Here is a 26,308-nt window from a genome sequence, read left to right on the forward strand (position 1 = left end):
ACCCATCTGTGTTCAATTATCCTAAAGGGCTGCAGCTACTACTGCCAAATCACTGCACTCTCTATTGTAATCTCCATGGAGGTGCTTCAGCTAGATGTGTGTTTGTGGCTATGCAGGGTGAGGAGATAGATAGCGAAAGTGGGTTTTAGTACTTGGATGCACCCTCATAATGTCAGGCCTATAGGCCACTCCCACTGGATAAGGGGCCGCAGTAGAGCCCCTCATTTAGAATGATCTGTCTTATGTATAGACAAAAAATAAATACAGATGCATTAGGTTCTTTAATTTCTTTAACACCTGAATGATTGAGTTTCTGCTTGTTTCTGTTATTCCTCCCAAATGCAAACATGATTTTGGCATGGTATCAATGCCTATAGGTTTTCAGAATCTGTATGAAGATTTAACTTTTACTTACTCCTAAAAGTGGCCAGGCTTGTGGTGTGTGTATGGTAGTACCCATTGAAAATTACCCTGTCATATGAAATCTTATTCCTAAAATTGCATGATCTGTCAGGATATGGATAAGGTTCAGTTCGGCTTCTAGACTTGATTAAATTGCTGCTTTATGGTTTCTAATTTATTAACGTACACCAAAATAAGTTGCATTATGCTCCCAGTAGCTCTCTGTAACTCTAACCAGTGTCCATAGGGAGCTGAAAGAGCATTAAAAAAGTGCAGCTTACATTTTTCTAGCTGAGGCCATGACTCATTGTTGTAGAATATGGGTGTAATTTGGCTACTAGCCTGGTATGTTGCTTTAATGTTTTTGTTAAGTAATGACCAACTGCTGTACAGCTTGGTGTCCAGAAACTTGGCATTCTAGTTTGGACAAATTTGTCAAATGATTGTCACACTGTGTGCATTGTGTGCTTGAAATTAGGCCTATAGAAGTGATCTTATTTCATTGGGGAACAAAAGGGTAGGTTTTCTGATTAATACGTTTTTGCAGTGTAATAATTAGACGGTGCTGCAGTTCTTGTATTTCTGCTGTTCTGTGCACATGTTTTCACAGTATACCCCAAAGGATAGAGCTTTAAAAATCACGAGCTGCTGCTGTACCGTATCACACTGGACTGCAGCAATCACGCTCTAGAGACAAACTTTTCTCCTTTACAGTACTGCACACAGAAAACTTAGGAGAGATAAATGTGTTAAGAGAAAGTCAGAAGGAAAGGAATTGAAAAAGAGAGAAGAATAGTGTCAGATAAAGTGAGGAAGGAAAAAGTAATAATAAAGTGTGATATGTGACATGTCCTACTCTTTATTCTCTTGCTCCCCCTCCTTATATATCTGTATGCACTCTCCTCCTAGCTCTCTTGTCTCTCTTTTCATCTCCCTGTATCGCTTCACCAGTCTGGCTGTGGAGCAGCGTTGAACTCCCGTCTGCTCACAGCCAATTTGGAAGGAATTTGCTAACCCATTAAAGTGCATGTTCAGTACAACTTTCATCATTTTCTCTTATGTTTTTTTTCTTCTCTTGGCGTCCCCAGTGAAGCCAGCCACGTCTCTCCTTGCCTAAAACCCCCCCAGCTTTTTTAAGAGCTGATGCTGTGAAAGACAAAAACAAAAACTGTGAAAACCTCCAGGCGTTATCAACATGGAAAACACAAACCCTGTCCTTGTCCTTTTAGGTGAAGCACTCCCTGCGACAATGATCCCTTTGTGCTGTAATGTGCTGAAATGAGACCTGGAAGTATTCTTTTTCCTGTTTACTTTAACAAAGTGTCCATAGCTGTAGAGTTTGTGTAATTTGAACAACAATCTGAAGTGTACTGAAATAGAAAGCTTCCAAAGTTAGCCCAAATGGAGAAATTATGTTTCACATAAACAAGGACGAACAGGGGAACCTAAAACTATAATGTTCCAGACAGTTTTATCTGATCAGAACACAAACATGACCAAACCCTCCATCTTTGTTTTTCTCCTCCTTGTCTCCTTCTCTTCACACAAGCTACTGTCCAATTACTTCCTGTCCATACACATTATGCAGCGCACATAGGTTACTGTATATAGAGCAGTACTGCAGTAAAGTAAATACTTGTGTGCACAGCCCACACCCTCACAGCTTTACAAAAATTGTGTAACTGTGCTGTCACTTTAGACCGATGGATAATGTTTCCTCTTTGATTCACACCCCCACATGTGGAAATCCTATTGAGTTTGCCTGCTAATGGCTGAATGTGATGCAAGGTTTATTTTCTAGGTTTTCAATCTTAACTTTTCATTTCATGTTTTTGCTCTGGATTACAATGTCAGTTTGAGTTAGCATCTCTTGACCACAGGCCAAGAAAAGCTTAGAGGAATCAGATATACTTTTCAACAAATATACATGCTAATATAACACTTGCCATTAAAGCAGCTATTTTGATCAATGGCAACAATGAGTGATAATAGAAGCCACGTCTGGCCTCCAGGAAGAGCTTTTTCACACTCACAGAGATTTGTTGCTGTTTTTAAATGCCAAAAATGTCACACATTTGCCTCGGGGAAAGAGGCTTTAAATTGATCTGTTTTGAGTAAACCAGATTTTTCTTCCATAAGCACTGCCATTTATACTATTGCATTATCCATGAATCAGAACGCAAAAAAAGCCAGGCCGAGTGAAGGAATGACTCGGATAACAGCAAACTTTCTCCCAGCTTGACCATTCAATGGAGCTCATTCAGTAGCCATGGGAGGCAGCCACAAATGTTTCCAGCTTTTGTTACCCTCTGATTTATAGTCCCTCCCTGTGTCCTTGAGGTGTTGGTCTAGATTTCCTGCTCACCAAATGATTGGCCTCTGTTGGTGTATTGTGTTACTCAGAGTAAGCTGGTGATTTTGTTTTTATTGCCCTTGTAATTGTCTTCCTAATTATGGATAACAAAGAGGTGAAAGGCTCTCTCTCAATAAACAAATCTGACCAAGGTCTGACTTTGCATCTAAAGCAACACTTCTTCTTATGTGCAACAGATTTCAGATCCTGCAAATCCTCAGTGGAGTTTTGGAAGCTTTGGGCCGGATGCTGCCTGGTTGGTAGAGCTCATTGGCATTCAAACACTGCTGGAGTGCAGCAAAGCACAGCAGCATGGTAGAGTGAGGGTGTGTGTGAAACACAGAGATGAAGAATGAATTGAGAGGAGAGGTTTTTTAATTGATAGGCTACAGTGAAATATACAGTAAACTCCCATAATTTGGTCTGAAGGCAGCTTTAATGATTCAACAGGTGTCTGTGAGGAGTGAAGCTGTTTTCAACCAGCGTGAGTCCATAGAGTTTCAAAATATGAACTATAGTTGCTGAAAGTTGGCATTTATTGTCTGGTCCTATGTAATATTGTTTACGACAGTATCCAAAGGTTTCACTCGATACCCAGCACTAATGAGAAAACCACCTTTTTACTTAAAATTTGATTTTCTTTGTTTTTCTGGTGATTCTTTAACACATCTAGAATGACTGTTCACCTTTCTATGTCTGTGGAAAATGACAGAAGTTCCTCTGATACAAATACACACACACACACACACAATGGCCTCTCTGCTGCTATGGCACTGTATCAATATTATGTTCTCCCCACCCTGCTCTGTTCCTGTTTGCACAGCCCAGAAAATGTACCCACCTAGTACATGGAGGAAATCCAAAGTGGTGGTTGCTCTCCGCTCTCTCTCCCTGCCTATCTTTGTAATTCACAAAGACCTTTTCACTCTGTTTGTCTTTTACGGACACAATGCGTTAAACTTGTATATCTCACTTCAACCTCGGCTCATCTGCTGCAGTGTAGAAGAAGCGCAGGGAGATTTGTACTCAGGTTTTCTTTTTCTTGTCTCCACCTGTGCTCCCTCTTCGAGCCTCAGGTGCTGCTCTTTGTTTACCTCCACACATGCACAAACTTAAGTTCCTCACTCATGCTCTCACCGTCCTTTAACACTGGTTACTGGATCAGTGCCAGCCTCAGTGTTCATGAGTGTCACCGTTTGCTTGTAACTCATCTGGGAAAAACAACCATGCCCTTCTCTGCATTTAGATGTGCATGGCCCTGCACACATAAAAATACCATGCATACGCACTTGCATTTGTGCAAAAGGACACAGAGTCTTCCACAAAATCTATAAACAGTTCCTTGAATCATCTCTACGTCACAGAAATGTATCTTGTGTAACATAAATGCCACATGACGTTGAATGAGAATCTATTTTATGACAAAGCTCTGAATCATGTGTCACAGGGGCCCTTATTTTAGGCTGCATCAATCCAGCTGGTGTCTGTGTTTTCTCCGGAGTGTCCTGCTCTGTTCGGGTGACTCAGTGAAAAACAGTGGCTCCTAAGGAAGGAAGGCTCTAACACCAAGATAAAGAAGACAGATGATAAAGTGAAGAGTGATGGACCAAATGAAGTGCTTTATGATCCTGTTCAGGGTTTTGGGGATTTTAAAAATGTTGGTACAGCAGTTAAAAATACCAGACATACCTCCTTTGGTTGTTGCATGTATTGTTGGGCTGAATGTGGTACAAAAAGTAATCAAGAACTCAATAGGCTATCACTCTATCTAGCTTCATTTTATAGCAAAACTAGGAGCCCGGATGACAAAGTCTTCGATGTCATGATTGCGCACAGTTTTGTGTGCGTGTGTGTGTGTGTTACCTGCCAGATGCTGACCCACAACAATCCTTTAATCTTCCTCCCAGGGTTATTGTGTTATACACTGTCAAATATATCTGAACACATTTCAAAGCATTTCATTCACTTTTGTTACAAAAAAAATCCTGGTCAGAATGCAACGTGTTCAAACAGCCATCTGAGCGCAACAGAACCAGCATGTGTTCTGTAGCCCACAAAGGCTTTTCTGCAAAAGACTCCCCACTTTGACCACCTGCAGCTGTGGACCAATTAAAATCCCCACCCACCACTCCCTGACCCAAATGGTTTGACACACATACACACACACTGACACCCACAATGATAACAGCTGGAGCGAGTGAAAGCAATCAATGAATAATTTATGATAATTTGCTGTTCCGATTCATAATTCATACCCTCAATTATCACTAAGAGGCCCCACCTGAGTTTAATGTGTTTGTATTTTGTGTATTTGGTGGTGGACTGTCCTGTGTAAGTCACAGAAGGATTGCGTGCGTGTCCCATCTGCTGCGTTTGTTGCCTCTCATTTTGGAAATGTTATAAAACGTTGTATAAGAGGATTTGAAGATAGGATGCTGTTGACATGCTTACTCCCCTTTCTGACACGCATCGCAGGTTATCCACGTACCCTCTTCCAAAACGTTATCTCTCCTTGTAGCTGTGGATGCTGGAAACTCCTCTCTCCTGATAAGCAGATGGAGTGCAATCTCTCCAGACTTAACATGCTCCCTTATCAAAGATATTGTTTCGTTCTTATCTCGGCATATTTTAAGAATGAATGATTCTACAGAGGCAGCCATTCAACTAGTGTATTTATTTAACTTCCTCCAGGCTTCGAGATGGATTAGTTGAAGAAGTAAAATATAACGTACCTATAAGTACCTATGTAAGGCTTAAATAACAGGCTTCTTGAAAGTACAGTATGTGTCTTCCTACATAAATAATGTTGTCATTTCTTCTTTTTCTTTCTCCACATAGATCACAACTCTGATCAACCACAAAGACAAGCCGAACAAGTCAGAGCGCACCCTAGCAGCCATACACAGGGTGGGCCAGGCAGTGAGTGTGGCTGTTGGACGTTTTGTTGCCGTAGGAGAGGCCATTGCCTCAGAGAACCAAGAGCTGAAGGATGAGATGGGGCAAGCCTGCTTCGAGGCTCGCAGGGCAGGTGGGTTTCTTTGGCTGAATCATTTTGTGTACCTAACATTCGATTGAATCACTGCACTTAAATTCAATACATCGTCTAGTGTTTCTCTTAGGGTGAGATAGAAACGGCACTTATTTTCTGTTCACAAACCTGTGTTTCTCAACTGAAATTCTAAAGGCTTGTTCGTAGTAAACACTGCGTCTTTCTGTCTCATACATTGCCATGGCTTTAGGGTGTTCAGAATGTCCATTAATGTTGCTCTAGCTGGTCAGTGAATACGACTTATCAGTGTTTATTTGTTAAGATAAAGTGACAGCATCAGGCAGCAGCTTGAGGCTTCAAAGTGTTATCAAATTTAAGCAAGTTTCAATGTGTCTGGACAGCGTGGCTGACAGACACTATTAGACCAGAGGACCTCCAGAGTCTTCTAAAGACGTTGTTGTTATTAGGTTGAAGGTAAAGGCTGCAAAAAGGGCTTCTTCACCCAAGGGCACTGTGTAGAAAGAAGCATTGCATATTAAGTTCTTCAAAAACAATTTTAGAAACCTTATGCGTCAGGCTGCAAGATTGAAAGTTTTCCCGATGTTCACTGCCTTATAGATTTCTTCGGAGTTGCATAGAAGACTTTTCTCCACCTGAGGTCAGGACCCCTCATTTCTTTCCCAGGGTTTAAATCTGCTGCATGGGCCTGTCTGTGTGTAGCTTTCTCCCCACAGCTGATTTTTTGCAGTTTCCTTCCAATCCTAAAAGATGCAGGTTAGGCGATAGACTGCCGAGCTATCCCGGGTGAGGTCTGCCTCAGGTCTGCCCTATATGTGCTGTCAGAGGATCCATGGATTGATATTTCAAGTGCAAAACAGTAAACTACTGAGAGAGACAAAAAGCTTCAGAGGGTTGTGGGAGGGGTGGAAACAGTGACAACCAGTGTGAAAGAACAAGAATGTGTGGATCGTTCTTATGGGACTGTCAGCTTTTATTGAACTCGAGAGAGAAGAGGTGATGGTTTTGTCAGAAATGTGTTTCTGTCAGTGTTTCTGCACTCTCCTACAAACTTTTACGGTTAAAATTCTACCCAAAAGACACACTTCAACCCTGTATCATTGTGTCTGTCTAAGTTTCTTATAATTCCTTGTTTAGATAGTTTTAGATTTGCTTTTGAAACAGTTCTTTATATCTGGAAACTTAGTTTTTATCAGGCAAAACAAGGACCTCATTTAGCCTTCTGCAGGGCACATCGGAAACCAAACCACTCTGGATAAGAAATTAGACACAACATTGTGATAATAGGTTTATGTTGGGGGAACCAGCTTGTATAGCAGAGCATTTAATCCTCACACAGCGTTGATTTGTAAAGACGCTTAAACTCTGACAAAGAATCGCTGCTGGGAGGGGGAGAGAAGACTGATGAGAAAATGTGTGTGTGAATGTGTGCGTCTAGGTGAGGCCTAGAGAACCCTATGTGTGTGTGCTTTTGCAATTGTTTGGATGTGTGTACCCGCTGCGACTAATTTATTCGAGTTGTCACTTTCTTCTTAGGAAGGCGTTTTCACAGTTTTGCCTTGCACTCCTTACAGAGTTTCCTGATTAAAAAGAAACCCAAACTTGTTGTCTCTCTGACCATTTAAACAAAATAATAGAGACATTTTTCAGAGATTAAAAAGAAATACTTTTTTGAGGCTTTTAGTATCCAGGCGAGAGAAGGGCTAGTTAGTGAAGGATTGACATTCTCTAATACCTAGCCGCAGGGAGAGTTTAATCAGGCAGGATTCAGCATTGTGCGCTATAATGAATGAAATAAAGGCAGACTGAAAGCACTCTTTAATTAGATGCCGCCCGTCATCAGAGCAGTGAGCAGATCCAATGAGGCAGGTCAGTGAAGGCAATCTGTGTTGGATCTCTGTCTCTGTCTCTTTCACTCAGTCTCTCAGTGTCATTCTCACATTCACAAACTGCTGTCTCACTTAATCTTTCTCCCTCAGAAAGATTCAAGATATCAAGATATTCAAATCATAGCTCATACAGTATATCAGTGTGTTTAATACTGGACTACAGGTGCAAGCAGTACATTGGTAAAACATGGGAATAAAATCACTTCTAAGCACTTTCTAAACTCATCAAGTATTTACCTTGCTTAGCTTTAACTAAAGAAAAGATGTATAATTGATACCGAAAAAAACAGAAGTACTTTGAGCTAAACTATTTTGCTTATGTGTAGCAGAGATACTGTTCACCATCACCATCTTAGTTTAGCATTGTCAGCATGCTAGTTTTGGCTAAGTAGCAATAAACGACTACAGCTAAGGCTAATGATATTCGTTTTGAAGGAATTACGTTTTCAAGGTTTCAAGGTTTTAAACCAAAGTATTTGACAAATCAAAAAGTTCACCTGTTGATAGGACTAGATGAAACGTTAATGAATCAACAAAATAATCCTGAAGGGTTATGAAGATCTTAATGACGTTTTAATGCAATCAACTCACATGCAGACATACTGTACATTACCATCAATTGAGACATGCAAGATTTGCTGCCTACAAGCGCAGCTCCAACACATCCAGGATCAGCCTTTTAAGTTTTCACTGATGAATATCTATCATTGTGTCAAACAGAAAGAAAGAGAATTCATTACACCTGAAGCATGATTTCCCATGTAGGAACAAGATGTTTTTTAAAGGGAACAGATGCTTCTAGAGAGCTACTCAGGTCTCCGGTACATATGATAACTACCGTATGGTACCAGTGTGAAAGGTCTCTGTTTTACATTTAAGCTCATGAAAATCCATCCTCCACTCCAAACCATTCACATTCAGATATTTAGAGAGGAAAGTTGGCTCCCTCTTCCACCCTGCTAGTGTCATGGGGGTTGAGCATCCTCTGCAAGCCAGGCCTAGATGTTTTAACTGGTTAGAGGAGCTGGCACCGAAAAAGGAGCCTGTCGGATGCAATCAGTTTGTCAGTGCTGCTTTCTTTAAAAAAAACAGCCAAACTGAAAAGACAGCCACGCTGTATGACCCGATGGAGACCTAGCTATATACCCTTCCCCCTCTTTTCTGAGCTCTCTTTTTCTGAGAGATTTCTCCTCTCCTCCCCCTTCTCCCTGAACTCTGGACATTTTCTTCTTGTTAGGGACTATTTGGTTATGGGATTTCATCTTAAAAACTCTTTATACTTCCCCCTTTGGGGCTAAGAAGAGAAGTTTATCAAGAGAGAAAATGGGAAGTCGGTCGCAGAACGAATATTTTGCATTTCCATGTTTGGTCTATGTATGAATTGGCCAAATGTATTTGAGGATCTTAGTTGTGTCATGTCACACAGAAATCATGCCATTAGTGTTCGGTCAGGCTTGCATAGCTGTCATAACATTGTGCTGAATATAGTACCGTTGTGTTTCATCTTGCCTAGGACGAAATGTTCTCCCTGAGGTGAAGAGTGGCAGATTGGAAGGACATCATGCCGCTGTGTTGTCTGACTGAGGGCTTTTAGGAAATTATCAGTTGACCACCCATCCTTTTCATATTCTGCCTCTGTCAGGGTCCAGATCTCAGTGGCAGCAGGCAAAGCAAAGTTAAGCCTAAACGTCTTTCTGGCTAGTCGCCACATCCTCTAGCTCTTCAGAGGGAATCCCTGGGCGCTCTCAGGCCAGATGGGATACGTAAACCCTCTGGCATGTTCTGAGTCGGTCCCCTCAACTGGACTTTTCCTGAATCATTTGACAGACAGAAGCTCTCAGTCCAACCAAAAGTCTCATGAACTGTCAAACTCAATGTAATCAAAACAAGAACACGCCTAAGAAAATCTTCAATGTATGTCCATTTAGAGTTAAAAATATATTTGAGCTGAAGTTTGAAGTTATGTTTGCTCTTTGTGATTTCCATGCCGGAAGTTTTATACAGAAAAGGCAATATACTGTATCACCCTGGCCAGTTTATCAGTCTACCTTTGTTGCTAAACCAAACACTACCCTTCTCTCCTCTCTTTTAGGTGATGCCATAGCCCAGCTGACAGACGCGGGATCAACCATGCCACCACAGTCAGAAGGAGGTGTCACAGTGTTCAATGATAGGACAGGGATGGTGAAGGCTGCACGCTTACTCCTTTCTTCAGTCACTAAAGTCCTGGTCCTGGCTGACCGCATCGTCATCAAGCAGATAATCACATCACGCAACAAGGTGAGAAATGCAAATGTGAGATGTCAGCTCCTTTGAATGATATAGATGAGCTCTGTTGCTAAGTCTCTTGCACACACACACACACACACACACACACACACACACACACACACACACACACACACACACACACACACACACACACACACACACACACACACACACACACACACACACACACACACACAATGTTACCTATGCCTTAATACACACTCAGGCACCTAAGCAAATACCATCCTGGATCCTTTTATTTCCTAATAGATAAGCACTGGCTCTCTGAAAGAGTACTCTGGTGGTAATTGGAGGGAACAGCACATTTAGTGATCACATAAAAACACGCAGAGCAAGAGACTTTCTCCCTCCATCGTACCTGGCTATGCACTTATCCAGACTAGGCTGAGCCAAGAATGGAAACAGGGCCTTATCATGACTGGTTAGCCTCGTTTGGACAGACAGTCGACAGCCCCCTGTCCTCCATTACCGGCAAACACAATTACATCTCTTCGTCCTCTTTGTCTGGTGGGGATAAAAGATGCTGCGTTAGCGCTGCCAGCTACCCCTCTGCTGCTAAAATAGCATCTACATGCCATTAGGTGAATTGCGGGTTAGGAGCTACTTAATCTGCTGTTTATTTTTTAGGAGATCACTGAAGAGTTAGGAAAATGCAATATACCAAAATATAAAATATTGATATATATGACAGTCCAATTACTGTTAGTCCTGTTCTTGTGGAAAGCCTTCAGGGTTGTTTTTGCCCCTCCGGCTGATATCTTGCGTTTACAGAAATAGGTTGTTACAGTGTGCAAAGTCTTCAAGAACACAACCATAAGGGGGCTTTCACCTTACTACTCTGATCTTTCATTCCTTAGGTCCTTGTTACCCTCGACCATCTGGAAAGAGTCAGCACCTTCCAGGAATTTGTACAGATTTTCAGCCAGTTTGGCAACGAGATGGTGGAGTTTGCCCACCTCACTGGAGACAGACAGAACGTGAGTAGCAAGTGAAGCAGCCAACTATCTTTAGTTTAAAGCGTCAACATCGTCAGCAAACTATAATGTTATTTTCAATAAATGAAATGTAGTGGTCTTACATAAGGATATGGTCTAGGTTTTGAACATGGGGTGATTTTTATTTCTTCAATTCCACTTTTGCTCACTCATGTAGATGTACAGTGGTTTTGACTTGACTGCACTTACACCATAAATGAGCAGACAACTCACAAGAAAATCAATATTTCAGGCATCAAATATTTACTCTTATAAAAACAATGAAGTAACAAAGCTTTTTATCAAAACATTTGTTTTATCTTTAGTTGTTTTCCTTATCCATGTCTCAATTCATAAAAGGGAAATGTGCAGGTCAGTTATGACTCATACTGCCCAAACACTGTTTGCATCATAATTCATTATTGATATAAACTGACCTATGCTTTCAGAGCTGCATTCTCTCTGCAAATCAGCTTTGGGAATAGTTGTAATTATGCAAAGCAAAACTTTTGCTTAAAGTTTTAGGAAAACAGTCCAACTAAGGGTTTCTATGTCTGTTCTGTCAAAGACTGCTAATCCTTCTTTGATGCATACATTGAGCCTCTGCAGCTAAAGCGCTTTGCCTGCAGAAGCTGATGTAAAATGCACCATCTGCGATATCTAGACAGGGGGAGAGGATCGACCATCCGTCTTTTTGAATTTGTTCAGGGCACATGTTTTGAAACACACATCATGTCTCTCCCCAACCCAACACAGCTCCCTTTACTCATTTGCCACCTGGTTTTCTTTGTCTTTTTTCTCATATTCACTCCCACTCATGCACTTTTCTACATGCACAAGCACACAGCCCTTTAGAAAATCCACCATCTTCGTCTATTGAAACCAGATGAGCACTGAGGCAAAAATAATGACAGATAATCACAGCATCTTTTCAATCTATGGCACAGTAATGGGAGAGCAGTTGATTCAGCTGCCTTTTCCAAATCCCCAAATACCTAATTCGAGCTGTCTATATTTCTGATTGGGATACATGGAGGGAGGCAGGTCACACACACATCTTCTTTCCCATTCTGGAAGTGTCTCTATTTATTAGGAGATAATTAACTGGGGAGGCTTCATCTGTGTGTAAACTTGAAGAGGAATATATGTCACATTTGTGTGTCCCTTCATACCAGCATGAAAGAAATGCTTTTGATGCTTCATATCCCTCGGACACCCAAAGAGGTCTTAGAAGTTGCAACTAAAAAAAAGCCACCCATTACCATCTGCTGTGTGTGTGTGTGTGTGTGTGTGCTGTAGGACTTAAAGGATGAGAAGAAGAAAGCACGGATGGCAGCGGCCCGAGCTGTGCTGGAGAAATGCACCATGATGCTCCTCACAGCCTCCAAGGTAAACACCAACACTGTACCTCTGGGCAAGGGTTATGGATTATGTCCAGCTTAAAAGCTTTATGGCCTTCTCAAGTTTATTTCATTTCAAGGCTTCTCAAATGTTGTCATCAATGCTAATACTCAAAGTCAAGTAATCATTAAAAAAACAAATAGAGAGTGAATAATGGTGGTTGTAAGGCATGAAAATGGTAGAAGTTCAAAAGAGCAAGAGAGGGAACGATCTTTTGATATTTCACATCAAATTCCTTCCCAAGACTTGCCTGAGGCACCCAGATTGCGAGTCGGCACGGATCAACAAGGACACCGTGTTCCACCGGATGCGCTGTGCCCTGGAGCAGGTCATCGAGATAGTGACCGAGGCACGGAGCTGTGGGGAGAACAGGATCCTCCCTGCCAGCATCTATAACGGCATCAAGGACTTCAAGGTAGAATCAGGAATTAGATTCAGTAGAGCTATTAGTGAACTTAAAAATGATTCTCCATGTGGCTTAATGCTATGTTTTCTTTTCTTCTTTTAAGCTGTTTAAAAAACAAGTTTAAAAATGCCAGAAACATCAATATCAATGATAAGAAATATCATGGTTTTAAAGAAGTATACTATAGTTGTGGCCCTGTGTGAGGGTTGATGTGTGGTTGTATCATTAACATGTTAGTATTCAATGTGTTGCAACAGCTTCAAATGTAACTCAGAGAATCAATATGTATCACCAGACTTACCTATTCTATAATTGAGTAATAAGGTTTTATGAATCACCAAAAATTGACATCACTATGACTAATGTTCTCCCTCCTCCTTGTGCAATGGCAAATGAAAGAAAAACAACAAAAAAATGTTTTGAAGGGGTCTCTGTCAGTGAGATGAAAGTACAAGAAAGTATGTTAATGAAAGGGCCCAGAGATGCATACTGCTTTTAATAAATGGCTTCATAGCGCTTAATGGCAGAGTTTAACTAAAAGCTTATGTAAACCTGTCATCTAAGGACACATAAGCAGAGACAGATAGCTCTTTAAAAGACAGTTCTTTGTTGAAAAGATAAGGATGAAACAGTAAAAATGCATTAGCTCTCATCTTTGTGGACTTGAGATTCTGCTTGCAGAATTTATTAGGCACCTTTGACGGTGCCTTTTTAAGCTTAACACACATCCCACAATCCTTGTTATTTTATGACAAGGTCAAGTGCAAACTGATAATGAGGAATATATTAGTTTTTTCTCTTGAGGACAGTGGTTAGTAAAACTTCAGTGTGTGCTGCTACATTAATCTTTCAAACAATCCTTAAAATGCGTCTTCAATCCACATCCATAATTCCCAACTCTCCTCCTGCAGTCAAACGTGGAGTGCCTGCGGGAGAACCTGTACACCCTGTCCCCTCAGAGCATGGGCAGCCAGCTGGAGGCCCTGGTGGAGCGGACAGAGGACTTCACTGATTCGGCCTACACCAGCCACGAGCAGCGGCAGGCCATCCTAGGTCTGTGCCAGCTGGCCCGGCAGGACACTCAGCAGCTGGTGCACGCCTGGGTTGAGGCGGTATGTTGGCCCGATCAGACACGCTGGCACAGAGGCACACACACCTACAAGATTATTCATAAAAACATATGCTGCCATATGAAGAAAAATAATAAGTACCTCATCTGTAGGACACTTGTAAAATAAGTATGATAATAAGATGGAGTTATCCAAGCGAAGAAGAAGAGATGTTAAATGGATTATTGTTGTCAACAATTGATGGGAGAAATGACTGGGAGTTGGTGATTAACTAAAAGGAAATATTTCATGTTGTGTGTGCCTTTTTATATAGCATGCAGTGTCTATTTAACACACACAGCATGATACACTGACCCAGACTTCTTCCCCAGCTTACCCTTATTATTCTGTTTGCCTACTCACGTTCTTTTCATACATCCCTCGTAGAACAGAGCCCATTAACCCAGTTTATTAACGTTTTTATGAAGGTTCATTCAACCAAGGAAAAGACATCACATAGTGTTCTATATCTTGCTGCCATTCAGGAGAATCTCCTTGTCTTTGAAGAGCACAATACATTGTGTTGCAGTTTCTCATTGTCAACGTTTTTTATATATTCAAAGAAGCCTGCGACCACATAATTGTGCAGTTGGGCTTCATCTAGCCTGTGCAATTAAAGGTTAATTTGAGAACTGAAAAGACCATCCGCTAAATATTTAGAAATTGCAGAGAACACATCTAAATGTTTAACTATTCTTGGGTGTCCTGCACAGTCCAATTTGTGGCCTAGATTCTTGTTGTGGATTCCCATTGGAGCTATGGGTCCAAAACTGTTTTATAATATTTAAATAATATAATGAGTTTATATGACTGTTTATTACACATACTTGCATGTTGAAATGTCTGGCTTTCTTTTTCATATATTTAGAACAAAGTCAGTAAAACTAGCTAATATGCTAAACAACTCTTTTTCAATTACTACACTGTTCCAGTTATTAACATAGATGTGTCGGTGGGCCTGTAAACCATGTTGGGTCTCATGTTTTATTTCCCTTATCTTCTCCTTGTCTCACTGGAGCAGCAGTCTGTCCATGCCAAAGAAGCCACAGAGTGCATGGAGGTGGCCATCCTGAAGACATGTCAGAGGGTCCATGACCTTAGACGTGAGGTGAGCTGCCGTCTGTCTCTGCTCCTGTAGAGTGAGACACAGACATGACATTTTTCTCACTAGAAGTTATGCTCTTCAGCTTCCCTGACGTCTCTCTATCGACTCGTGTCATTGTGTCATCCGTGCTTCTCTTCTTTTTTGTTTTACCTTTTCAAAATCCACTCTCATTTATGTCTCTCACTCAACTTTCTTTTTCTTGTGTTTTCTCCAGCGTCCATCACTCCCAATTCTTTTTATTATTCTTATTCCTATTTCTTGTTCTTCCTCCAGCTCCATAAGGTGGCTGTCTGTCGTGCCACTGACTTGCTCAAAGTTCACGGGGAACACTTGCCTCTGCGGGCTCTCAAAGCTGGAGGAGCCGAGGGAAACCAGGAGGCAGTGGCCGAGTATTCCCGCACCCTCACTGAGCAGAAGGAGCAGCTGGTGGAGGTACGTAAGCCAGAGGAGGTCAGGAGAAGTAGGTTGAGTGTTAAAATGGCAATTTAAGAAAAGCAGTAGAAATCTTTGGTGGAGTTTATATTTGACTTATTTCATAAATGTATCTTCATAGGATAAAAATATGTGTCTTTATGGAAAGTTAGTTCTCCCTTTGTTGCAAAGTTCCTTCACACACAGTTTGAAATGAATGACATTTTAGACTACAGTTATAATCCCACACTAAATGAAAGTCAACATGAGGCTTTGTTATGCAAACACTGAGCAGACAAATTCCATGCAGGCTTTACCTGGTCTTTGTTGGTGGCCCTGACAAACTGAATGCACAGTATAGTTTGAGAAGAGACATTGTGTAATGCGTACATTTAAAATAACATTTCTTTTTGAATTAGTTTAATAATCTAAACCTTTTACAAAAAGGTTTTCTAAAGAATGAAAACTAAAGATTCTCACTAAAGGAAAGCTAAACCAGTTTGGCTTTCTTTTTCTACCAAAGAAATCAAACATATTTAAGAGTTTTTGTGTAGATGACCACAATCAACCTACATTTAAGAACCCAGAAAAAATTATGATGCAGTGGTTGGTTTAGTGTTTGAACAGCTAAATATCTATAATTTTCTTACTGGGATAGTTAGGTAAGATCACCAATGTGTGTGTATTGCCAGTAAGCGTTACATTTGTTGTATGGTAGAATATACAGCAAATTTAAACACATTTAGGTGTCTTGTTTCAAACCTCAGAAGCACTTTTGGTCATAGTTTTCTTCCTCCTGTGTCTCTTACTGCAGACATGTCGGCTGCTGTGCCATGTGTCGGGGACAGAGCCCCTGGAGATCACCTGTATACACGCTGAGGAGACCTTCCATGTCATTGGTCCACAGGTAGCATAAACCATCTAAATATTTCCTCAATGGATTAAGTTATTTTGTACGTGTATGATAGAGAGTTACTTCTTTCAATTTGGGAATTGAAAAAACAGAAAAACGCCACACCTTAGTTAGTTTGAAATCGACCCTATTATACGGGTCAAACTTAATTAAACATAACCCATTTCATTCAACACTTTAATTGCATATCAATGAAATCAATCCGGTTACACAGGGGTCTGGGAGTGAAATCACACCTGAGCAAAATCCTACTTACACATAGTGGGGAGGGAAAATAGACAAATAACCTCCCGTCTCCCCTGTCTGCCTCCTACACCTGAGAACAAGCTGTCCACCTCGTCCCCGCTCTCCCAGATCTAATTATGTTTGCTCTTGGAAACCATCCCCGCCAGTAATTATCCAGCAATGTAGAATGTTCTCGTCCTGCGGTGCGAATGTCAGGCCCCCTATGACCCTGCAGTGATGGCTCCACTCCTAAGTTCAAAGGTCAACCAATCAATAATGCTGCAGTGTGAGGCGGTGCTGATGATACGTCTCTGCCTGCCCAAAGTAATAGAGGGGTGGCCCAGAGGGTAATTGGCTATTAAATACTACACAGTGTGTGAACATGCAAGTGTGTGCTCCCAAACCAGTTTGAGTGTGGGTTTTTTCTTTAACTTCTTTTTATCAGCTGTAATTGTTGTGCAGATATTATAGTGTTTCATGTGTTTTTAAATCATGACGCAAGCTTGAGTTTAGAAAAGCATATACTGTAATGAGACATGCTAAAACAACCTTAATCCTTTAATTTTGTAAAGTACAAGGTGGACAAAAAAGCCTTAAAGTCTTAAGGATGAACTGTTTTGACCATAGAAACATACATTTATCTTTGTAAAAAAGCTGCAATGTGAGTTACTTTACAGATCCTTTTTTGTAAACATCTGACTAAATGATGTGTTATTAAATGGTATGATGAGTTACTATGGTTATTTATATGTTTTTAGTCTGGCTTATTTCACTGACATTATTTTTGTCATCAGAGGTTACTCTCTATTTTATTGACAGCAATATTTATGAACTTATAATATTATTGTTATATGTATTTTAGTTGCTTCTTCTGGGTAATGTTATTTCCTGTCTGCCTATGTAATGGGCGTAGCAGTACAACGGAGGCTCTGATGTGAAGCCAGATAGAGTGAAGATGGTGGTTAAGTCCATCCATGTTGGTGTTGATTTAAAGGGTTTATGACAAGAGAAGTTGGAGACTAATACCCATCAAGAAATCAAACCTACAAAGCTTTAAACATTGGTAAAAACATTAATATTAGACATATTGATGGCCTGCTTTAGTTGTGGTCTGGTGTTAGTTCCTTTGTTTCCTCAGTAGAGCTTAAAAGGAAGGACCCTTTGATTAACTTTTAGAAAAAAAGCAACAGCTGATTAAATTGAAAATCACCACAGGGAATTTCCTTGTTCTGGACATTCTTATCCTCTCTTTTACTGTACCTTCATAGTTTGCGCTGCCATAAATTATTTTTCTCATGTTGTGCGTTGTTCATGCTCCCTCTCAGATCATCTCGGCAGCCCAGACGCTGGCCCTCCACCCATCCAGTAAGATCGCTAAGGAGAACCTGGAGGTGTTTTGCGAGGCTTGGGAGTCTCAGCTCTGTGACATGGCCCTGCTGCTGAGAGAGATCAACGACGTCTTTGAAGGCAGGCGAGGTGCGCTTTTGATCTTAAATGTGTGCATTTTGGAGGGTCAGCATAAACATAAAGATCAGAGTCTTTCAGGAAGAGTGAAAAGGAGAAGGCCAAATGTTCTGTCAATGGCATTTTATGCAGTTCTCTGATAAAAACCTTGGTGAATTGTTTTGCACATACACATTTTCAACATTAAAATAGCCTTAGTGAACTTTAAGCTGAACGCATAGCAAGCAGCAAATGCAAGCACATATCTTATAAAAATGTACAATCATGGACTCTGAAGCATTTGGAGAAACGGGCGACATCTATGCCATTCATCACCCATGCATTCATTCTTTCTCTGTACTCTCACCATTCAATATTTCCAGGTACACTATGTGTCCAAATCGTGAAAGGCTCAGATTTTATCCTTACGGACTGCTATGTGTTTTATGTCCTTGCACACACACACATCTTTCTTTCTATCAACCCTGTGCCTTCACACACTGTCCATCCATCCATCCATCTTCTCCCGCTTGTCCGTCAGGGTCGCGGAGGTAACAGCTCCAGCAGAGAGCCCCAAACTTTCCTTTCCCTGGCCACATCAACCAGCTCTGACTGGGGGATTCCAAGGCGCTCCCAGGCCAGCGAAGAGATATAATCCCTCCACCTGGTCCTAGGTCTACCCCTCGGTCTCTTCCCAGCTGGACGTGCCTGGAACACCTCCCTAGGGAGGCGCCCAGGTGGCATCCTCACTAGGTGCCCGAACCACCTCAACTGGCTCCTTTCAACGCGAAGGGGCAGCGGTTCTACTCCGAGTCCCTCCCGGATGACTGAACTTCTCACCTTATCCCTAAGGGAGATGCCAGCCACCCTGCGGAGAAATCCCATTTCGGCCGCTTGTATCCGCGATCTCGTTCTTTCGGTCATGACCCATCCTTCATGACCATAGGTGAGGGTAGGAACAAAGATGGCCCGGTAGACAGAGAGCTTTGCCTTCTGGCTCAGCTCTCTTTTCGTCACAACGGTGCGGCAAAGCGACTGCAGTACCGCTCCCTCTGCTCCGATTCTCCGGCCCATTTCACGCTCCATTGTTCCCTCACTCGAGAACAAGACCCCGAGATACTTGAACTCCTTCACTTGGGGTAAGGCTTCATTCCCTACCTGGAGTGGACAGTCCATCGGTTTCCTGCTGAAAACCATGGCCTCAGATTTGGAGGTGCTGATCCTCATCCCAGCCGCTTCACACTCGGCCGCAAACCGATCCAGTGAGTGCTGAAGGTCACAGACCGATGAAGCCATTAGGACCACATCATCTGCAAAAAGCAGTGGTGCAATCCTTAGCCCACCGAACTGTAGACCCCCTCCCCCACGACTACGCCTCGAAATCCTGTCCATGAATATCACAAACAGGATGGTGACAAAGCGCAGCCCTGGCGGAGGCCAACCCTCACCGGAAATCAGTCCGACGTGCTACCGAGGACCCGGACACAGCTCTCGCTTTGAGAGTACAGAGATTGGATGGCCCTGAGTAGAGACCCCCTCACATACTCCCGCAGCACCTCCCACAGTATCTCCCTGGGAAACCGGTCATACGCCTTCTCCAAATCCACAAAACACATGTAGACCAGATGAGCGTACTCCCAGGCCCCCTCCAGGATCCTTGCGAGAGTGAAAAGCTGGTCCGTCGTTCCACGACCAGGACGAAAACCGCATTGTTCCTCTTCAATCTGAGGTTCGACAATCGGCCGGACCCTCCTTTCCAGCACCTTAGAGTAAACTTTCCCGGGGAGGCTGAGTAATGTGATGCCTCTGTAATTGGCACACACCCTCTGATCCCCCTTTTTAAAAAGAGGAACCACCACCCCGGTCTGCCACTCCTTCGGTACTGTTTCCGACTTCCACGCAATGTTGATGATACGTGTCAACCATGACAGTCCCTCAACACCCAGAGCCTTCAGCATTTCTGGGCGGATCTCATCCACCCTCGGGGCTTTGCCACTGTGGAGCTGTTTAACTACCTCAGTGACTTCCCCCGGTGAGATTGGAATTGATCCCCCTTCATACTCCAGCTCCGCCTCTAACATAGAGTGCGGAGTTGTCGGATTCAGGAGTTCCTCAAAGTGTTCCTTCCACCGCCCTAACACACTATCAGTTGAGGTCAACAGCGTCCCATCCTTACTGTACACAGCTTAGATGGTTCCCTGCTTCCCCCTCCTGAGGTGTCGGACGGTTTTCCAGAACAACTTTGGTGCCGACCGAAAGTCCTTCTCCATGGCTTCTCCGAACTTCTCCCACACCCGCTGCTTTGCCTCGGCCACGGCTGAGGCTGCTGCCCTTCGGGCCTGTCGATACCTTGCAACTGCGTCAGGAGTACCCAGGGATAACATATCCCGGAAGGCCTCCTTCTTCAGTCGGACGGCTTCCCTGACTACCGGTGTCCACCACGAGGTTCGAGGGTTACCGCCCCTTGAGGCACCTAAAACCTTGAGACCACAGCTCCCCGCAGCAGCTTCGGCAATAGAGGCTTTGAACACCGCCCACTCTGGTTCAATATCCCCAGCCTCCACAGGGATGCCTGAAAAGCTCCGCCGGAGGTGTGAGTTGATAGCCTCCTGGACTTGGGACTCCTCCAGACGTTCCCAGTTCACCCACACTACACGTTTGGGCTTACCAGGTCTGTCCAGAGGCTTCCCCCGCCACTCGACCCAACTCACCATCAGATTGTGATCAGTTGACAACTCCGCCCCTCTCTTCACCCGCGTGTCTTCAACATGCGGCCTCAGGTCCGATGATACGATAACAAAATCGATCATGGACCTTCTGCCTAGGGTGCTCTGGTACCACGTACACTTATGAGCAGCCTTATGTTCGAACATAGTGTTTGTTATGGCCAATCCATGACTAGCACAGAAGTCCAGTAGCAAACCACCACTCCGGTTCAGATCAGGGGGTCCGTTCCTCCCAATCACGCCCCTCCAAGTGTATCCATCATTGCCCACGTGTGCGTTGAAGTATCCCAGCAAGACTAAGGAGTCCCCTTCAGGAGCCCCATACAGGACTTCTTTCAGGTTGTCCAAGAAGGCCGAATACTCAGAACTGCTGTTTGGTGCATAAGCACACACAACAGTCAGAGTTTTCCCACCCATGACCCGCAGGCGTAGGGAGGCGACCCTCTCGTCCACTGGGGTAAACTCCAACAAAGCAGCACTCAACCGGGGGCTTGTGAGTATCCCCACACTCGCTCAGCGCCTCACACCTTGGGCAACTCCGGAGAAGAATAGAGTCCAACCCCTATCCAGAAGTAAGGTTCCAGAGCCGACGCTGTGCGTAGAGGTGAGCCCCACCAGATCCAACTGGTAACGCTCCACCTCCCGCACAAGCTCCGGCTCCTTCCCCCCCAGAGAGGTGACATTCCACGTCCCCAAAGCCAGCTTCTGTCGCCTGAGTCTGGTCCGTCGAGACCCTCTGCTTTCACTGCCACCCTTCTGGCAGCGCACCCAACCCCATCGTTGTTTCCCGTAGGTGGTGGGCCCGCGGGATGGAGAAGCGGAGGTGTTGCCCACGTTGCTTTTTCGGGCTGTGCCCGGCCGGGCTCCGTGGCAAGCCTGGCCACCAGACGCTCGCAGACGAGTCCTCCTTCTGGGCCTGGCTCCAGAAGGGGACCCCGGGCTTCCTCCGGGCCGGGTATCCTCGCTTCCAATTGTGTTATTCATGGAGTCTTTTTGAACCAATCTTAGTCGGGCCCCTTACCTGAGACCAATTTGCCATGGGAGACCCTACCAGGAACACAAGGTTCCAGACAACACAGCCCCCAGGTTCATCGGGGCACACAAACCTCTCCACCACGATAAGGTGCTGGTTCTCGGAAAGGCCTTCACACACTGTAAGCCTGAGAATTCTCAAAGACAGGGGAAAGATGTATTGGCATATTTCCAAGACCTGGCTGCCCTCAAGAATGTGACTTTCACATAAAACGCAGGAAATATTTGGAAGTGCAGCCCAGCAGGTTGAATGGATCACATCCATCACACATTTATGGTCCTGTAAAGCCAAAATATTGTGTGAATGTGTTGTATTGAAAGAAGAGAGATTGGCATTTATTGCTCTCTCATAAACTTCCTGGTGAACATCAGTTTATTATCCTTGTAGTAGATTAAAACGAAACATGCTGCTCTTGTTTGTGATAAAGATGTGTCAAAGGTGGATAGTGTTAAAAGCTAAAAAGTTGCAGTACTATAATTAATATAATATAGTTTCTCATTCAAAGAGAAAGAACATGTGATTATTTTACTTAATGTTTTTTTTTACTCAACAGAAAAAAGATCTTATTTGTCACTTCCCAGAGCCGGGGTGAGTTTCACACAGCCATCCTCATGAATATTCCAATGATCAAATGGTTAGTAATCCTCTGATTAATGCCGCTCTCTTTTCCCACAGAAACACTCGACCAACTTGAAGACTGCCAAGGCTGTCAAGTTGGATGCAGAGGTAGCATACATCATAAACTCCTCTGTATTTCAGGACAATACATCATGACACGTCCTGTACCCTGTTCTGACAGCCGAATATTCATCTCCAGGAAACTTTGTGTCACTCGCTTGAAAAATTGTTGGCGTTCTAATGCTAATAGGCTACTATTTTGCTGGGTTGGCAGTTTCTCATATGCTGAACCACCCCAGGAAGCGGGATTATGCTGATTATAGAACCTATTATGGTGTTAACAAATGAAAACAACCCTCTTTGCCAATATGAATTTATAAAAAGGACATCCATCATATTTCAGACTCTCCTATAGAATTACTTTGTGTGCTTGCAGGAGCAGAGCAGCATGGCCAAGCTGGGTCTGGAGCTCCGTCTGCTGTCATCAGACGTGGACACAGAGGTGGAGAAGTGGGAAGAGCAGGAACATGACATTGTCCGACAGAGCCAGAGCCTGGCCAGTATGGCCTACAACATGTACTTGTTCACCAGGTGACACAACAGCTCTACACACCATGCAGACACGCACGTGCCCCTGTTAAACTGTTGCATACATTTCAGAGCTCAATAATGAAAATCCTCCTAAGCATCGTCATGAATCTCTTTAGAGGCTTAGTGTTAATAAGATTCCCGAGCGCTCAGCTATCGATATTTACCAGAGGTGCTGACAAAGTTGATGTGACTATGACTCATTCCAAATGGTTGCAATTCATCTAAGTCACAGCTTTTGTTGATTGCTGTAAATGTATTTTGTCCACATCCATTTCTCTCATACATTGTTTCCTTTGCTCATTTTCTGTGTTTCCCATATTGATTCCTCAGAGGGGAAGGGCTGCTGAAAACAACGTTAGATCTTTTTCATCAAGCTGAGGTATGTGCGTGCATATCTGCTAATCTCTCCACCTTCTGATTTATTTTTTTTCTTCCCATTTTGTCGATGTTGCAAATGAATGCATCTGTTGTTTTATTAAACAGAAGACATAATGTGGCTGGCAGATCAATAGATTAGTAAATGCCAGCATCCCTTCATTCACTTCCCCCTTGTGTCTGATAGGGCATGACTAGTAGGACTTATCATTATGATGGGAAGAGCGGGCTGTGGCCTCATGATAGCATACGGTGCATGGAGGATAGTATCCATTAAATTAGATTATTGCCAATAATGTTCCGTAATTTGTAGAAACAGGCCCCAAAATATTAGCAAGATTTATTCCATTTGGGGCAACGGAGGAAATAAGAGAGGAAGAGAGAAAATTGATGGAAAGGAAGGCTGATAAGGAGAGCAGGAGAAAGTAATATATCATAATATTTACTGTGCTTTTGTTTTGCTTTACTATCAAGAGCTCCTCTGGTGAAATTAAATAAATATATAGTTTCACTCTGTGTACGTTTTCTGATTTTTGCCTTATTTCTGATTCCTTCTAAAGGTACTCTCGGAAGAGGGACTCCAGCTGTGCTCATCTGTCCGCACTTTTTCCACTCGGGTATATACACATCAATGCAATAAATCTCTCTTTCTCTCTTGAACACACGCAAACACACACACAATTTCTTTGCAATATAAGCCCTCTACAAAAAGTCCTATTTAAAAGGTGGACAGTCTGTCAATCAAGCTGTTTGAGTAACAACACATTGAATACAGTAGTAGACTATACAAACCAAAAAATAATGAATAATTGGTTTATAAACAAGTATCAGAAAAATAAAGCCAGCAAAAAGAGAAAACTGTTTCCTTTTGCATTAGGGAAACTGTATGCAGTCACTCACACTCACACACACTAGCACCTGTGCCCCCACCCCTTGTCACACACATACACACTCCTATCACCAATTCTAGCATGCTACGGTGCCAGGTCCGCCTTATAAATCACACAGCAAGAGCAGGAAATTAAGTCTGTCACACACTTTCCCCGTCCTCTTTCCCTCTCTGAGTTGAGATCAAACAAACAAACGTCGCCTCAGTGTCTTCCTTCCTCCTGCCCACCCCGAACTCCTTCCCCAGGTCCTCCAAGTATAATTAAATGGTTCTTATTGACAGCCCTTAACGACTGCCATTTGTCACTGCTGCTTTGGTGGGGTTGTATGTTTGTGCATGTGTGGAGGGGGTGAGGGTCGGGGGGGGGTTTACTGCGACCGCCCAGGACTAATTCATAACGAGGAGGCCCAGCTCTTCAACATGCTTCACGCTTTCTGATTAATTACATCAAACACACTGGTGCTAATGGAGTCCCTCAGTTTCACCCTTTTTTTGACAAATGTCTTTGGCACTATGCACCCTAGTACCACACCTGTGTTTCCCTCATTGAAATGATATGGCTTTTTATGCAAATTATCTTGAGAACGACTGTAATTGAGGTTTTAGAGGTTTTATATGCTTTCGTAAGTAGTGCTACACTGAATGAAAGAGCTTGTGCTTTTAGGTCGCTGGTGGCATCTAAGTGAAGTAGATTGATGGTCCCCGTGACTGAGATCAAGGGATTAGCCCAGCTGAATAACAGATTTAAGCACTAGTTTATGACCTGGCTGATGCTGATGGATTATATCAAGCTACACTAAATAAAAATGTATTTCACATTTTTGGCTTTTCCAATGCTTGGTTTGTGTTTGAACAAGTGCACTGTAAATCCAGTCCAGTAGGTATATAAATGTCTGCACGTATTACCCCAATGTCCCTGGATAAATCAGTATAAACCATCTCTGCTGTCACAAAATAAATCTCTCCCTTTTTTCTGTCGTTCCCCGTTCCAGCTGGTTGATGAGGAAAAGTCTGTGGTGATGACAGAGATGGAGAAACTGGTGGCCTTCTGCCAACAGCTGCAGATGGGGGGCAAGACTCCTGTACAGGGCAAGACTGCCACCTTCCAGAAGGTACCTATACTACCTTGTGTGTCTCCTTCTTTTCTTGTTAGTTTCTGTGAAAGTTTTTTGAGAAAAAAATAATGAATGGCTTGTTTTTGCCCGTGAGTCTGTTTTGTTATGGAGACATCAAATTAGTAACATCACACAAAGTCCAGAGCAGACTGTAGTTTTTTATTTATATATAAGTATAATTAGCTTAAAAAAGCATCAAAACTTAATCCCAGACAACAGAACGGCATCAATGAAGCACTGAGTGAGCATACAATAGAGCATGACTAACTGCGTTACTTCATTACTGGCTACGGCATAATATTTGAGTGATCTGCAAGTAACACCATTATCGAACACAGGGCAGTGGATTAATGAGTGTGTGAGAGAAATTAATGAGCATCTTGGGCAGGGATGAGCCGCCTCAGGTCACCTTGTAATAAAGACGAAGGTCGGAATCAAAAGGATGGGATGAAGAATAGCGTGTCCTCTGCTGATTAATGAGCGTCTCTTTGATATGTATTGACTCCTATTTCGCTGTCTCTCCCTCCTGATGTTCACTTTATCATTCGTCACTAATGGGTGTGTGTGTGTGTGTGTGTGTGTGTATGTGTGTGTCTGTCTGTCTGTCTGTCTGTCCGTCTGAGAGCAGTGATCAGAAAAGTAGTTGTGTGTGTGGTTGGTAGGCTGCTGGTTCGAAATGTTTGTACACTCTTGTGCATTTGTTTCCAATGCATGGCTGTGCTTGTTCTTTATATTTGATATATTTTATTTTTTTGCTACTAGGTGGACTCATCCATTCAGGCAACCAGAGGTATCTTGACCGTGGTTCTTTATCTCCTCCCATTCTGCAACAAGCTCAACAAAAAGGTGATTGAACAGGACTCCGTAACTGAATAACTTGCACTTATTGTGTCTTGGCAAGTGACATAAACATCGACCAAACTAAAAAGAAAGAGCTCCAAAAAATTTTGAAGCCAGAAATATGGTTACACTTTTTTTGGCCACTTAGGGGCAGTGGAAACAAACTGTGAACATAACGTGGACATATAATG

At 42.9% G+C, this 26,308-nt stretch overlaps 1 protein-coding gene across 2 annotated transcripts in view; it reads left to right on the top strand.

Annotated features, from left to right (window-relative positions):
* The window catches only part of ctnnal1 (catenin (cadherin-associated protein), alpha-like 1), a 46,604-nt gene that overhangs the window by 18,181 nt on the left and 2,115 nt on the right, over nucleotides 1–26,308 (top strand). Inside the window, exons 2-18 of one of the 2 annotated variants that reach the window (XM_063899165.1) lie at nucleotides 5,594–5,783; nucleotides 9,744–9,931; nucleotides 10,801–10,920; nucleotides 12,217–12,306; nucleotides 12,563–12,733; nucleotides 13,636–13,836; nucleotides 14,855–14,941; nucleotides 15,212–15,370; nucleotides 16,164–16,256; nucleotides 17,813–17,963; nucleotides 22,243–22,277; nucleotides 22,365–22,415; nucleotides 22,744–22,898; nucleotides 23,229–23,277; nucleotides 23,834–23,890; nucleotides 25,155–25,274; nucleotides 26,040–26,123. In XM_063899165.1, coding sequence (XP_063755235.1) covers nucleotides 5,594–5,783; nucleotides 9,744–9,931; nucleotides 10,801–10,920; nucleotides 12,217–12,306; nucleotides 12,563–12,733; nucleotides 13,636–13,836; nucleotides 14,855–14,941; nucleotides 15,212–15,370; nucleotides 16,164–16,256; nucleotides 17,813–17,963; nucleotides 22,243–22,277; nucleotides 22,365–22,415; nucleotides 22,744–22,898; nucleotides 23,229–23,277; nucleotides 23,834–23,890; nucleotides 25,155–25,274; nucleotides 26,040–26,123 — 2,001 coding nt within the window. The remainder of the gene's footprint in view (nucleotides 1–5,593; nucleotides 5,784–9,743; nucleotides 9,932–10,800; nucleotides 10,921–12,216; nucleotides 12,307–12,562; nucleotides 12,734–13,635; nucleotides 13,837–14,854; nucleotides 14,942–15,211; nucleotides 15,371–16,163; nucleotides 16,257–17,812; nucleotides 17,964–22,242; nucleotides 22,278–22,364; nucleotides 22,416–22,743; nucleotides 22,899–23,228; nucleotides 23,278–23,833; nucleotides 23,891–25,154; nucleotides 25,275–26,039; nucleotides 26,124–26,308) is intronic. The other variant, XM_063899166.1, reaches the window with a different exon arrangement.

The sequence above is a fragment of the Eleginops maclovinus genome, chromosome 13, assembly GCF_036324505.1.
Source record: "Eleginops maclovinus isolate JMC-PN-2008 ecotype Puerto Natales chromosome 13, JC_Emac_rtc_rv5, whole genome shotgun sequence".
Taxonomy (NCBI): Eukaryota; Metazoa; Chordata; class Actinopteri; order Perciformes; family Eleginopidae; genus Eleginops; species Eleginops maclovinus.